Source organism: Aphidius gifuensis, linkage group LG2 (assembly GCF_014905175.1).
Source record: "Aphidius gifuensis isolate YNYX2018 linkage group LG2, ASM1490517v1, whole genome shotgun sequence".
Lineage (NCBI taxonomy): Eukaryota > Metazoa > Arthropoda > Insecta > Hymenoptera > Braconidae > Aphidius > Aphidius gifuensis.
Window position 1 is genome coordinate 17,195,240 of NC_057789.1, and position 15,817 is coordinate 17,211,056.

At 27.5% G+C, this 15,817-nt stretch overlaps 1 protein-coding gene across 8 annotated transcripts in view; it reads right to left on the bottom strand.

Moving 5' to 3' along the window:
* Nucleotides 1–7,452: 7,452 nt before the first annotated feature.
* LOC122849208 (CAP-Gly domain-containing linker protein 1-like) overlaps nucleotides 7,453–15,817 on the bottom strand; it is a 40,754-nt gene continuing 32,389 nt past the window's right edge. For 5 of the 8 annotated variants that reach the window (XM_044147847.1, XM_044147843.1, XM_044147845.1 and 2 more), the window contains exon 12: nucleotides 7,454–9,335. In XM_044147847.1, coding sequence (XP_044003782.1) covers nucleotides 9,289–9,335 — 47 coding nt within the window. In that variant the 3' untranslated portion in view covers nucleotides 7,454–9,288. Of the gene's footprint in view, nucleotides 9,336–15,817 lie in introns of all 8 variants that reach the window. The other 3 variants (XM_044147841.1, XM_044147840.1, XM_044147839.1) reach the window with 1 other exon arrangement.

Below are 15,817 nucleotides of genomic sequence, written 5' to 3' on the forward strand. Positions count from 1 at the left end.
TAAAAATGCCTCGCATCAGATAACGGGCTACAGAATTAGGTGTATTGCACTGAGCACGTATCTTCCTTAGTGTATCTTTCATGCAGAAAATACCGTCTCCCAATAGCATCATCTAAATACCGGTTTAGTACAAAAAGAAATTTTAAAGAGAATTTCCAGAATGCGATAATAATATCACTGAATAGTTTTAAAATAACTTTGATTTTTTAAAACTCACCTCAGCATTTTAAATTTTGATTTAATTTTAAATTTTAATTTAATTTTTAATGATTTGAATAGAACGAAAGTTGTCGCAAGAGTGAAGCTCCTTAAAATTATTAAATAAAAATTCCCATAAAAATTTAAATTAAAAGTATGATTTAGGTGGTAACATCTTTGACCAATCAAAATTGATGGTTCTCATGATATCCAGCATTTATTTGTTGCTGAGATATTATTCTAAATAATTAATAAATTCAACATATTTTAAATATCGAGTTGCTGATTTAAAAATGCAACTGCGGTATGAGAAAATAAAATTTAAAATGAAAAATTATATTGAAAAGGTAAATAATATTTAAAAAATGTCCATGAGGCAATATTATTATTAAAAAAATAAAAAGAAAAAATTTATGTGCTACTCGATATTGTATATATCTTGAATTTACCAAATATTATTTATTAATTAATTATTTTTAAATATTAAAATACCAGTACGTAACAATAGTGTTACGTACTGGTATTTTTCTATTTAAAAATAATTAATTAATATAAATAATTTTTGGTAAATTCAAGAGACATGTAGAATATCGAGTGACACATAAAATTTTTCTTTTTTATTTTTCATAATTTTTTTTCATTTTTAGCAACATTTACATTTTTTAATATTTTTTATACCTTTTTTTTTTTTTTTTTTTTTTTTTCATTTTTATTTTCGCCGTAGTTCAAAGTCACCTTAGCTACTCGATATTTTACATCCGTTGACGTTACAAATAATTCTCTAAGTAAAATATTAAACGCTGACTATCGTGGGACAGGTAAAATATAATTGGTCAAGACGTTCCCACTTTAAATCATCCCTTCTCTATTTTATTAATTTTTATGGGAATTTTCATTTTTATAATTTAAGGAGCTTCACTCTTGCGACAACTTTTGTTTGGACAATATCTAAATTAAATTTAAATCAATTTTATGAAATCAAATATAATTAAATAAATTGTATTAATAAATTAAATTCTAATAAATAAAATGTTAAAGTGAATTCAAATTAAATAATCTTTGTGTTTAAATTATTATTTTTTCGTTTATAAATTGACTGTTCCTAATACTATAAAATTATTGACTGTGACATTTCTCCGGGGTGTTGTTTTCTGTGCTTTGAGTTCATTTAACGTTTGGATTATTCGAGACTATCAACAACAACAGGCGACCATCCAGATTGACAGGCTCTCAACAACAATTGTTTCGGATTATTCTTACAACAAAGGTAGATCTACATTTATACACATTCCCTCCTAACCCGTTACCCTGTAGGGAATAACAAAATAAGAGGACTTTTTAATATTAACGTGAAATACCAAGTTGATTTGTTTTAATTATTCTATGATTATTTGCCTAGTTAATTTTGGTTTTACATATTCTTTTTTTTTTTTGTTATTTCATAGTTTAATTCTAATTTTTCAACTTGGTACGTAACAATAGCTTAAATTGTAAAATTTTTCAAGTAAAAGTTGTAGGGTTTGGAGGGGGACGAAGAAAAAAAAAAAAAAAAAAAATTCGAAAAATCCAAAATGGCGGAGTTTCTGGTATAAATATAGTTTTTTTAAATGGATACTGCATTTTTTTTTTGCACCAAAATGTTTTCTACATCAAAACTAACACTTTTTATTTGAAAAATTTTTCGATAAAATTACTTTTTTTTCGGGCTGATTTTATCTGTTTATGGATTTTCCTGAAAAAATATGGCTTTAATTAAAAAATGATATTGAGAAAAGTTGTAGCGTCCAGAAAGACGAAAACGAAAAAAAAAAAAAACTTCCGAAAAAAAATCAAAATGGCGGAGTTAAAAGCGTAAACAAAGTTTTGAAAAAAAAATCGATTTTTCCGGAAAATTTTATTAAGAAAAAGTGTTAGCCTTGATGTGAACAATTTTTCAATAAAAAAAAATTACACCTAACCTCTTATCTGATTTTTTTTTTAAAAAAAAGCTCGACATCTATTTATGGGATCATTACCAAACCTCAGCATCCTCATTCAACTCTATCATATTTTAATTAAATTTCTAAAAGAATAGAGACGGAAGGGGACAAAATATTTTATGTATAATAAGGCACGGTAGTAGTAGTTAATCTCATCTCACACATATTCTCATCAACACATACATATTTCATACTTGACTCGAGGCACTACCGTGCCTCTTGATTAAAAAGCTATTGGCATTAAGTTATTCTTCATTAACTAAAGAATTAATGAGGACTAATTATCAATTTATTTGGCTACATCCTTTTCTTACATACGTTTGCCAATAGCTTTTTAATTTATTAATTATGGTGAATATAGCTAAGAAAAGGACGTAGCAGAAAAAAAAATAAATAGTAATCTCCATTAATTTCTTCACTTACCCGGGAAAAACGGTTTGTATACAACCATATACAACCATATACAACCATATACAACCATATACAACCATATACAATCATATACAAACATATACAATCGTATATAGATGTATATGGAAAGTTAATTATTTTAGTGACTTTGTATACAACCATATACAGTTGTATACAAGTTTATACAACTATATAAACTTGTATATGAGGTATGAACTGTTTGTATACAACCATATACAACCATATACAACTATATACAACTATATACAACCATATACAACTATATACAATCATATACAACTATGTACAACTATATACAATCATATACAACCATATACAACCATATACAACTATATACAACCATATACAACTATATACAATCATATACAACCATACAACTTGGTAGCTTAGTTTATTAATCTTGTATACAATCATATATGGTTATATACAAACATATATGGACATATACAACTGCATATATTTATATATGTTTATATATAAATTTATAAAATCATATACAACTATACAAATTGGTAGCTTACTTTTATTTATCTTGTATGCAATTATATATGTTTATATATACAAACATATATGGACATTTTAAAAATTATATACAATTTTACAACTCAGTCGCACATTGAAGACTGACCAACCTATGACTTGCCATTTATCGATTTTTATTCGGGTCACTAAGACTGATTTTTTTTCATTCTTTCCATGTATATAAAAATATATTAAGAACCGCTATTATGTATTTAATATTGGAAGGGTGTTTTTTTAATTATATATAACAGCTACTTATTTTTTTTACGAAACGAAAATTTCAGGGATGAAAAATTTTCTTTATAAATTATGACAATACATTCCGGGGTATACGAAACAAATGAAATTCATATATCGGCCGAGTGTTAGTTGATCCTTGGATTGCTATGATTATAATGAATATTTAAGTAGAACAAATTTTCCTAATTTTCAATTGTAGCTGCCGTGGTTAGGTAAGTAAGGCTCTGGAGTTTCAACTAGAAGATACCGTGTTCAAGTCCCGGTAAAGTCAAGTATTTATGGTGTAATTTTTTCGGTCAAATAAATCATCAAATATATAAACAAAAAAATTAAATTGTTTAAATAATTATAAACTTGTATACAATTATCTATGTTTGTATACAACTATCCATGGTAGAAGTACTACAGGTATGGCAGTAGTCCATGCTTTTTTCGTCGCGTTCTGCGCAGCCTTATTTTTTCAACCAATCAAGAACGCGCCATCGAGCTGTTTTGCTTTTCTTTCTAACGCGCAATCTCTATTATAAGATCCTCTCTCTCTAACATACTGTTTTGACAACTATTTTTTATATTGTTGTAAATACTAATAAATATATGTGGAGCATGTTTATAAAAAATAAAAAAAATAAAAAAACCAAGACAGTTTAACAAATAAATTATAATATTTTCATTGTTGTTGTTTTTTTTGATGCCACAAACAATAGAGGTTGTGTTGTATTTATTATACTTGGATTCATTTATTTAATATAAATAATTAATTTTTATCATTGATGTATGTGAATCATTATAAAATATACCAAATCTAGTTGAATAAATATGATAACTTTTGAAAAATTTAAAAAAAACTTGAAAATTTTCTTAACAAATTTGTATCGCGCGCGCATAAAGTCTTCCATTTTTGTGGCGAGAAGGCGACCTTTTGATTGGTCGATTCACAGCGGCCAAACCAGGCTGCGCACTGCCATACCTGTAGTATTTCTACCATGCAACTATCTATGTTTGTATACAACCATTCTTGAATTTGATCTATAAATTCCATATATGGTTATATACAACTGTATACAACTTTATAAATTTGTATACAGAAAATGGCGATATACAACTGTATGAGTTTGTATACAATCATATATGGTTGTATATGATTGTATATGGTTGTATACAAACCGTTTTTCCCGGGTAATGTCTTTAAATTAATGGTACCGAGACGTAATTCCTACGGACTTTCTTCCCACGACTGTTTCCCCATTGACATTGTACCGACGGACTGTCACCCTACCTGACTTAGTATTTACGGACTCTTAGCCAACGACGACTTTCTCCCCACAGACACTATATATTTATATTGCCATAGTCAGCAGTCCAATTCACAGGGCATTACAATTTAGGGCGTTTTTTCCTCCACTGGAGGCGCTTGTAGAGCTTTTATATGAAATCTATATAAAAAAATTCGACAAGCGCCAACACCGGCAAAAACGCCTTAAATTGTAAAAAATTTGCCTCTGAATTGGACTGCAGACTATATTGTAATTTCGTGTAATTAATGTAACAATAAAATATATAAATTTATTAATAATAATCAACAACAATTAATAATAAGTATCATTTGTGTAATAAGTGTATACATTTGTGTACACAAGTGTGTACATAATTTTGAATGTGAATATATTACTATTATAAATATATATATTTGATGAGTATTTGATTATTTAATTATAGATTTATATATTTCTATATTTTTAATTTTTTTATAATTATTTTTTATAGATTGACGGAATGACTTTAAAATTATTATTATTTAAAATTATTGTTTTGTATTTGTAGTTGTATAAAAATTTCAATACTGTTTATTAAGAGCTGTTGCTTTGAATATTAAAATTAAAATTATATTGTTTTGTATTTAAAGTTGTTATATAAAAATTTCAGTACTGTTTATTAAAGTTTTATATTTTTTTTCAATAAATTATATTGTAGATTATTTATTTACTGGTTTATTTATTCTATTTTGAAAATAATGTCACGTGGGTGAATGCCCGTGGGAAAAGAGTCTGGTCGGCACCCGTATTCACGGGGCAAAATTGTTCTCATTAGGGCTTTTTTTGTCCGCTGATGGCGCTTGACAAAATTTTTTTTATATAGTTTTCACATAGAAAAGCTTCACAAACGCCACCATCGGAAAAAAACGCCCTAATGAGAATATCCTCTGAATACGGGTGCAGGTGTGGATCCGTGGGGTGCATGTCGGTGGGAGGACTGTCCGTAGGAAATAAGTCCGTCGGATGATCATCAGGGAACCAAATTAATTAGTAATTTTTATGAGAATCTTGAAAGCTGTATAATGCTCTATTTAGTGTTCGCCAGAGTATGTTTGTATTATGCACATTCTAAAAAAAAGCGATACAAGTCCATATATTTAATACTACTATATTGCGCATAGGGTATGATTTTGTGCGCATTAATTTCGTTGCAGACAATCTCTCTGTCGCAGTCATACGCCTCGACAAAAATTTTTTTGCGCATGTCCGAATAATCCGTTCAGTTCACACGTATACAAAATGAATTTGTGTGCGTTGCCGAATGTTTCCGAGCTCCTACTCGAATAATAATTCGGACATGCGTAAAAAATTTTTGTCGAGCAGTATGACTGCGACAAAAAGATTGTCTGCACCGTAATGAATGCGCACAGCCCACTTATGGCTATAAGCATAGGCGATGCGCAATATAGTAGTATTAAATATATGTACAAGTCACGCACGTTACCGGAATACTATAGCGCCACTCAATTAAGCGGCGATCATATAGCGATATGGTTTTCATATACAGGCGAGAGATAAGGAGATAGTCCTCCTGTATTTCTAGTCATCTTGATAAATGAAAATGTCCCTACTTGAGATTTATCGTGGAATTGTCTTGTAATGGACGAATGAGTTACCAACTAAACAACTTTCTGATATTATATAACTAGAAAAATTAAGGGAATTGGAAGATTACATTCAGTATAATTGCGATGTCGCACTAAATAAACTTATTGAGTTAATTGGCTATTTGAAGTACTGATAATTAACTCATAAAATCTTTTCATCAGCATGAGATTCAAATTTTTATTAGAACTGGAGAAATCTTGAAAATAGAGTTTTATATGATGTGATTATTTTGTTGAAACTTTAAGCTACACAGATATTTACTCTTATTGCATAATATAAATAAATTATATAGTTCAAAGAATTATAAAAAGGTCAATTATCAACTAAATGAAATCTACAAAATAAAATACAAACAAAATCTACCAATAGAATGTGAATTTGTCCAACGAATATATTGATTCGTAAATTCCTATTTTATTAACTGAAGTAAAGTAACATATTGATAAAAAAGAAAATTCAAATATTCATTCAATATAATATTACAAATTAAAAAATGATTTTTTTTCTTGTTATTTTGTAGATTCAGATATATTTGTTGATAGCTTTTAATTTGTTTAAATAAAGAATAAGCTATTGACAAATATCTAAGGAAAAAATGTGACTTGCTTGTTAATTTCTTTGGTTAAAGTAATTCTTGAAAAATTAACAGGTAAGCTACATTCATTCCTTTGACGTTTGCCATCGATAATTGATTTTTTGAAATAAATAAAAAGATATCGACAAATGGCTAAGAAAAGGATGTGACTTACCTGTTGGATTCTTTGGCTAAATTAACTCTTCAACAATTAAAAGCTAAGTCACATCAAAGAAAAAGCTATTGACAAATGTCTAAAGAAAAAATGTGACTTGCTTGTTAATTTCTTTGGCTAAATTAATTCTTTAAAAATCAAAAGCTAAGTAATCCTTTCTTCAAAAATTTGTCAATAGCTTTTAATTTGTTCAAATAAATAATGAGCTATTGATAGATGACTAAGGAAAGGACGTGAGTTACTTGTTAATTTTTATGGCTGAATTAATTCTTTAAAAATGAGAAGCTAAGCCACATCCTTTTCTTAGTCATTTGTCAATAGCTTTTGATTTGTTTGAATAAATAAAAAACTATAGGAAAAATGTCTAAGGAAAGGATGTTTCCTACGTGTTAATTTCTGTGGCTAAATTAATTCTTTAAAAATTAACAGGTTGTTTTCATTTAAAAATATTTTAGCAAATCATAAATAATTAAAATCTTTATGGTTAATCTTGAATTTATATTCAAATTTTTATGTCTAAAACTTCTATTTTACTAACAGAAGTAAAATATCTTCGCTACTGACCTTGTTTCGTCAGAGAAATCATAAAGATCTCGCTTTTGATTCCCCTAGAACATGCTAGTAAAATACTAATATAAGCATTGATTAATTACTGTCATAAGCAAATTGATTATGGAAGTTCTGTTTGCTAATTTTGTTTCCGTTAATACCTAACATTATCCACAATTAATAATTTTACATTATTAACATAGTCAAATGCATTTGACGCATTTAGATTAAGAATTAAACTAATTTCTAACTCTAAAAACTTGTCATTGAAATACCTACAGATTCTCCAATATGCAATACCTGTAGCTTCTTTTATCCAATGGTTTATCAATTACAAGAATACCGATTATGACTTATGTGCGTAGTGTATTAATAATTCCACGCAAAATTAACATACGAGCATAAATTAATTTTTTGACATTTCCTCACTAAATATATATTTGATTTTTATACTTCATACTAGGAAGCATTATTCAATTAAAATAGCATCCCAAAGAATAAAATCGTATCAAGAATTCATAAACTAATCAAATCCAATAAAACAAGATTTTACACTCGCTATCACTTTGTAATCGTACTTTAATTATTCGTATGATAGTAAATTAGTAATTGTAATTTGCTTTCAAATTCTTTTCATTAATAGGTGCTTTCTTTCGAGGGTTTATTACTGAGCATGCGCAGGTGAATGCGCAGTCAGCAAAAAGTCAGCTTGCAACAGCGTACATGTACTGAGAAAGCCCCTCATATGTTATGTTTTAATTCCTACTTTTTGAGAATTACTTGTTCGACGCTGATGGTGATAAACAGTGATAAACCTGATGAAATTTCATTTTTTTGTGGATAGTTTTTATAATTACAGAAAATCTAATATTATTTGCCACAATAATATTGATATAAAAAAAAACTTGATATTTTTTTTTATTATTCAGTAGTTTTTAGGAAATATGTCAACATTTTTAACCATATTGTTTATATTTCGAATTATTTATTTACACTTGCTTCCATAAGAGCCATGTATAACCTCTCTAAAACAGGCCTACTTTAATAATTAATTTAAAAAAAACTAATATTATTACCTATAATTTTAAGGACACATTAGTGGCGTTAATATTTTATTTACCTAATCTCAAGATTTCATAACATTCTCATCATATCAAGTTTACTAGCGTTGTGCTGCGTTGTACGTTAATACTTTGTTCTTCTCGCACTTATAAAAATCATGTTTTTAGAAATCATCTGCTAGAGGTTTACACTTCTGGCCCCCATTGTACCATGAGCAGCTTCATACTTTAAGATTATGATATGATTTTCTATATTCTACATCTTTTGTTTACTAAAAAATTTAAATGAAAAGAAAAAAAATTGAGGCTCTTATGAATCCTAAATTTCAAGTCAGATATTTTTTTTTTGTTTCTTTATATTTTCTAGTTTCGATTCTCATCAATATTCTATAATATACATAGCATTATGATATTTAATTTCTGATTTTTAACGCTGAAATAAATACACTTGAATGTATGATGTTGGTGTACAAATCTTCAAAAAGTTTGAAACTTTCTTTTTACTCTGTTTAATTGAATAGTAATAACTTATAACAATCAAAATCTAAAACAAGTATTTAACATTCATATAGCTGTTATAAAAAAAATAGACTCGAAAATCATAATCAAATTTTCGACGGTATTAGAAACGATTTTACTAGAATGTTTCAGCACCATCGCAACTAGATGTATCATGTCCAAACACTGTAAAGAAAGAAGAACAATATTTCATTAATAACAGAGAAAATTACGTAATGGTTTTTTGGAAATAGTATTATTTGGATGGTTAATTAATGTTTCGTGGAACACTTATGTTTTCGCTTTTCGTGTGACTTTTTGTTATTTTGCGATAATTATTGAACTGTTTGATCAAATTCGCTTTTAAGATGCTTATTTTGTTTTTTTTTTTTAAAGCGATGGAATGTTTTGTTAGAATATTTGGGTTCTAATCAATTTTTCATTTTCGATTTCGGGCGAGGCCCTTAATCAACGACGCTTCGTAGAGAACTCGATATTTTTTTCAAATTAATAGGTCCCTTATTTTTTTTTTTATTCAACAATATGTAGTGTCACGTTTTATTATTTTAAGGAGTTATTCAAACTGACGAATCAAATGGGTTAATGCTAATTCGAATTACTATTTTTTGTTCCCAAAAACTATCGTTATAATTTTTTTTTACTTGCGGGCCTTATTAGATTAAATAAATATTCACATTTTCTCGGAGGGCCCAATTGTAAATATTGATTGATCAATTCTAACAAGGTCTTAATTGACGACGTTTCATTAGTAGACTCCACTAAATTTTTGTTTTTTATTTATGTTTGTTTTTAAACTATATGGTTACAATGTCCCTTTAAACCAGAGAAATCGTCCTACCTTGGGACTTACATTCAGCATATATATATATATATATGCAATTATAGAAGTTGTAACGAAATTTATTATTTCGCTGGTTCTCGAAATAAATAATTAATATAGAGAGCTTGTTATGGAGTAATGAGTTCTGATTATTTATTTGTTGTCGTGTGAATTGTTAATAACTAATGGGAGTTAGTTATTAATAATTCCAAGGATCACTGCTATAGCTCCGTGGAGGGTCAAGTCCGTTACATGTACTTTTTTTCCATAGCTTTTTATTCACTTAAATAAACAAAAAGCTATGGGAAAAATGGCTAAGGAAAGGAAGTTGTTTGCCTGTTAATTTCTGTAGCTCAATTTATTCTTTATGAATTAACATGTGGCAACATCCTTCCCTTAGACATTTTTCCCATAGCTTTTTGTCCGTTTGGAAAAATAAAAAGCTATCGAAAAAATGTCTAAGGAAAGGATGTTGCCTACCTGTTAATTTCTTTGGCTAAATTAATTCTTTATTAATTAACTGGTAGGCAACATCCTTTCCTAACCATTTTCCTATAGAAATTCAATTTATTTTAGAATTCAATTTATTGTATAAATTAAATCACAATTAACTATTTTTCAATTATAGCCAAACACACAATATCTACATAATTTTACCAGCTCAATTTTTCCTTTAGCTACATCTTTTCCTTAGCTACTGCTTTTCCTTGGACATTTTTTATTTATTTTATAAATAAAATACATGTAAATTTATTTTTTAAAAATATACAAATGTGCAAGGAAAAGCAGTAATAGAAAAATGTAGCTAAATAATGGCTAAGGAATTATGTTTCAAGAAATAATTCCCGAGTCACATTAATTCCTTAGCTACATCTTTTCCTTAGCTACTGCTTTTCCTTGGACATTTTTTATTTATTTTATAAATAAAATACATGTAAATTTATTTTTCAAATATACGTTAAATTAATAACTGTCTCAAGTAAACTTCAAGGTTCCTAGATTTCTATTTTTTAACAAATAAAATACACAATTCATTTTCATTTTCGTTACCAATTTGAGTGGCAACTTTTACCCGAAATAAATGTAAACGTTCAAATACAATTTCATTAGGCTAAATTTACAATTTTTTTGGTAAATTCTAAATTTTTTATAGTAAGTCTTACTTTTTCATTTTGTTAAAAATATATTACAATCTAATCAGGCGAAATTTACCGTTATAAAATGCACAAGTTACCTTTCAAAAATGTAAAACAAAATTCATTATTTTATCAGGTGAAATTCGCATGTCTAGAGGTAAATTTCGCCTGATTAATTTGTCATATATTTTTTACAAAATAAAAGAGTAAGATTTGCTCTTAAAAAATTAAAAATTGACCTCATAATTTGTAAAATTTACCGAATAAAATAGTTTTTTTAGTTTTACCTTTTTTTCGGTTAAAAGTTGCATTTTTTTGCTTGGCGTCCCCCAATCGTACACAAAAAAGGTAAAATCTACCAATTATTTTTCTCCGTGTAGATTTTTTACTTATAGCTGCACCCGTATTCAGAGGGCATTACAATTTAAGGCGTTTTTCTTCCACTGGTGGCGCTTGTGAAGCTTTTGTATATGAAATCTATATAAAAAAAATTTTACAAGCGTCATCAACGGCAAAAAAAAGCCCTTAATTGTATAAAATTTGCCATGTGAATACGGGTGCAGTAATTGTAGCCAAACAAACAATATCTAGCTTAATCTACTATCTAAATTCTTGGGTAAATTGGGAATAAGGGAAACATTTAAAATTAATTATAAAAAAATATAAGAATCAAACTTAGAGAAAAATTAGAAAAAAAACTTTAAAAAAAAAATTCCAAAGAAAAAACTTGAAAAAACAAAAATTTTCGAAAAAAAAAGTCCCTTATTTTCAACTTTGCAAAACTAGCCAAAATTAGATAAAATGCAAACGGTACTACGAATGGTTGAATAGACATAATCTACAATAAGCCGCGACGAGAGGCACCAATATGGGAAACGCACAATTCACCACGACGTCTGAATAAAATAAATCGGTGTGATGCTTGGAAGCGTGCATTAAAAATCAAAACAGTAAATAAAAAAGCAATTGTACACGGAGAAAAATAATTGGTAGATTTTACCTTTTTTGTGTACGATTGGGGGACGCCGAGCAAAGAAATGCAACTTTTTACCCGAAAAAAGGAAAACTAAAAAACTATTTTATTCGGTAAATTTTACAATTTATGAGGTCAATTTTTAATTTTTTAGAGCAAATCTTACTCTTTTTATTTTTGTAAAAATATATGACAAATTAATCAGGCAGAAATTTACCTCTAAACATGCGAATTTTACCTGATAAAATAATGAATTTTTGTTTTTACATTTTTGAAAGGTAACTTATTGCATTTATAGAGGTAAATTTCGCCTGATTAGATTGTAATATATATTTTTAAAGCGAAATGAAAAAGAATAGAACTTACTATAAAAAATTTAGAATTTACCAAAAATTGTAAATTGTAAATTGTATTTGAACGTTTACATTTATTTTCGGGTAAGTTCTTCCTCAAATTGGTAACAAAGAAAATGAAAATGAATTGCGTGTATTTTTATTTGTTAAAAAATAGAAATCAAAGAAAGGAACCTTGAAGTTTACTTGAGACAGTTATTGATTTAACAAACGGAATACATGTAATGTATTTAATAAATAAATCCCAAAGGATAAGCTAAAGCTAAAAAAAAGATGTAGCTAAAGAGATTGATTGAAATTGCCAAAAGAATAATTTTTTCAAGCAAATATATTTCCTAAAACAGAATTCTTTGATAACCTCAATTCCTTACTTTGCTCTTTAACCAGGATTTTTAATAAATAGACATACATGTTATTTTTATTTTTGAAAAATAAAATGTGTCAAGGAAAGCAGTAGCTAAGGAAAAGGTAGCTAAGGAATTAATAAGACTCTAAGGAATTATTTCCTTGAAACATAGATTTTTGGCAACATTAATTCCTTAGCCACATTAATTCCTTAGCTACATCTTTTCCCTTAGCTTCTGCTTTTCCTTGGACATTTTTTATTTATTTTATAAATAAAATTCATGTAAATTTATTTTTTAAAAATACATGTAAATTTATTTTTTAAAAATACATGTAAATTTATTTTTGAAAAATACAAATGCCCAAGGAAAAGCAGTAGCTTAGGAAAAGATGTAGCTAAAAAGAATTAATGTGACTCGGGAATTATTTCATAAACATAATTCTTTGGCAACTTGGTGATTCATATACACACAGTAATTCCTTAGCTACATCTTTTCCTAATACTGCTTTCATTGGACATTTTTTATTTATTTTTTATAGTAAAATACATGTAAATTTATTTTTAAAATACAAATGTCGAAAAGCAGTAGCTAAGGAAAAAGATGTAGCTAAGGAATTAATGTGACTCGGGGAATTATTTCCTTGAAACATAATTCTTTAGCAACATTCCTTAGCCACATTAATTCATACATCTTTTCCTTAGCTACTGCTTTTCATTGGACATTTTTTATTTCTTTTATAAATAAAATACATGTAAATTTATTTTTTAAAAATACAAATGTCCAAGGAAAAGCAGTAGCTAAGGAAAAGATGTAGCTAAGGAATTAATGTGACTCGGGAATTATTTCCTTGAAACATAATTCTTTGGCAACATTGATTCCTTAGCCACATTGATTCCTTAGCCACATTAATTCCTTAGCTACATCTTTTCCTTAGCTACTGCTTTTTATTGGACATTTTTTATTTATTTTATAAATAAAATACATGTAAATTTATTTTTTAAAAATACAAATGTCCAAGGAAAAGCAGTAGCTAACGAAAAGATGTAGCTAAGGAATTAATGTGACTCGGGAATTATTTCCTTGTAACATAATTCTTTGGCAACATGAATTCCTTAGCCACATTAATTCCTTAGCTACATCTTTTCCTTAGCTACTGCTTTTCATTGGACATTTTTTATTTATTTTATAAATAAAATACATGTAAATTTATTTTTTAAAAATACAAATGTAAAAGGAAAAGCAGTAGCTATTAAAATGAAAGCTAAGGAATTAATGTGACTCGGGAATTATTTCTGAAACATAATTTTGGCAACATTGATTCCTTAGCCACATTAATTCTTAGCTACATCTTTTTCTTAGCTACTGCTTTTCATTGGACATTTTTATTTCTTTATAAATAAAAAATACATGTAAATTTATTTTTTAAAAATACAAATGTCCGTGAAAAGTATGAAGCTAAGGAATTAATGTGACTCGGGAATTATTTCCTTGAAACATAATTCTTTGGCAACATTGATTCCTTAGCCACATTGATTCCTTAGCCACATTAATTCCTTAGCTACATCTTTTCCTTAGCTACTGCTTTTTATTGGACATTTTTTATTTATTTTATAAATAAAATACATGTAAATTTATTTTTTAAAAATACAAATGTCCAAGGAAAAGCAGTAGCTAAGGAAAAGATGTAGCTAAGGAATTAATGTGACTCGGGAATTATTTCCTTGAAACATAATTCTTTGGCAACATTGATTCCTTAGCCACATTAATTCCTTAGCTACATCTTTTCCTTAGCTACTGCTTTTTATTGGACATTTTTTATTTATTTTATAAATAAAATACATGTAAATTTATTTTTTAAAAATACATGTAAATTTATTTTTTTAAAATACATGTAAATTTATTTTTTAAAAATACAAATGTCCAAGGAAAAGCAGTAGCTAAGGAAAAGATGTAGCTAAGGAATTAATGTGACTCGGGAATTATTTCCTTGAAACATAATTCTTTGGCAACATCAATTCCTTAGTCACATTAATTCCTTAGCTACATATTTTACTTAGCTACTGCTTTTCCACGGACATTTTTTTATTTATTTTATAAATAAAATACATGTAAATATATTTTTTAAAAATACAAATGTCCAAGGAAAAGCAGTAGCTAAGAAAAAGATGTAGCTAAGGAATTAATGTGACTCGGGAATTATTTCCTTGAAACATAATTCTTTGGCAACATTAATTCCTTAGCCACATTAATTCCTTAGCTACATCTTTTCCTTAGCTACTGCTTTTCCTGGACATTCTTTATTTATTTTATAAATAAAATACATAAAAATTTATTTTTTTAAATACGTTGAACGTCCAGTAGTTATGAAAGATGTAGCTAAGGAATTGTGACTCGAATTATTTTGTAACATAATTCTTGGGCAACATTAATTCCTTAGCCATTATTAATTCCTTTTAGCTACATCTTTCCTTAGCTACTGTTATTGATTATTTTTTATTTATTTTATAAATAAAATACAAGTAATTTATTTTTTAAAAATACAAATGTCCAAGGAAAAGCAGTAGCTAAGGAAAAATAAAGCTAAGGAATTAATGTTGCCAAAAAATTATGTCTCAAGGAAATAATTCCTTATAGTCACATTAATTCCTTAGCCACATCTTTTCTTTAGCTACTGCTTTTCCGTGGACATTTGTATTTTTAAAAAATGAATTGACATGTATTTTATTTATAAAATAAATAAAAAATGTCCAAGGAAAGCAGTAGCTAGGAAAGATGTAGCTAAGGAATTAATGTGCTAAGGAATTAATGTTGTTAAAGAATTATGTTTCAAGGAAATAATTCCCGAGTCACATTGATTCTTGTTACATCTTTTTCCTTAGCTACTGTTTTCTTTCTTGACATTTGTATTTTAAGAAAAAAAATTTACATGTATTTTATTTATAAAATAAATAAAAAATGTCCAAGGGGAAGCAGTAGCTAAGGAATTAATGTTGCCAAAGAATTATGTTTTAAGGAAAT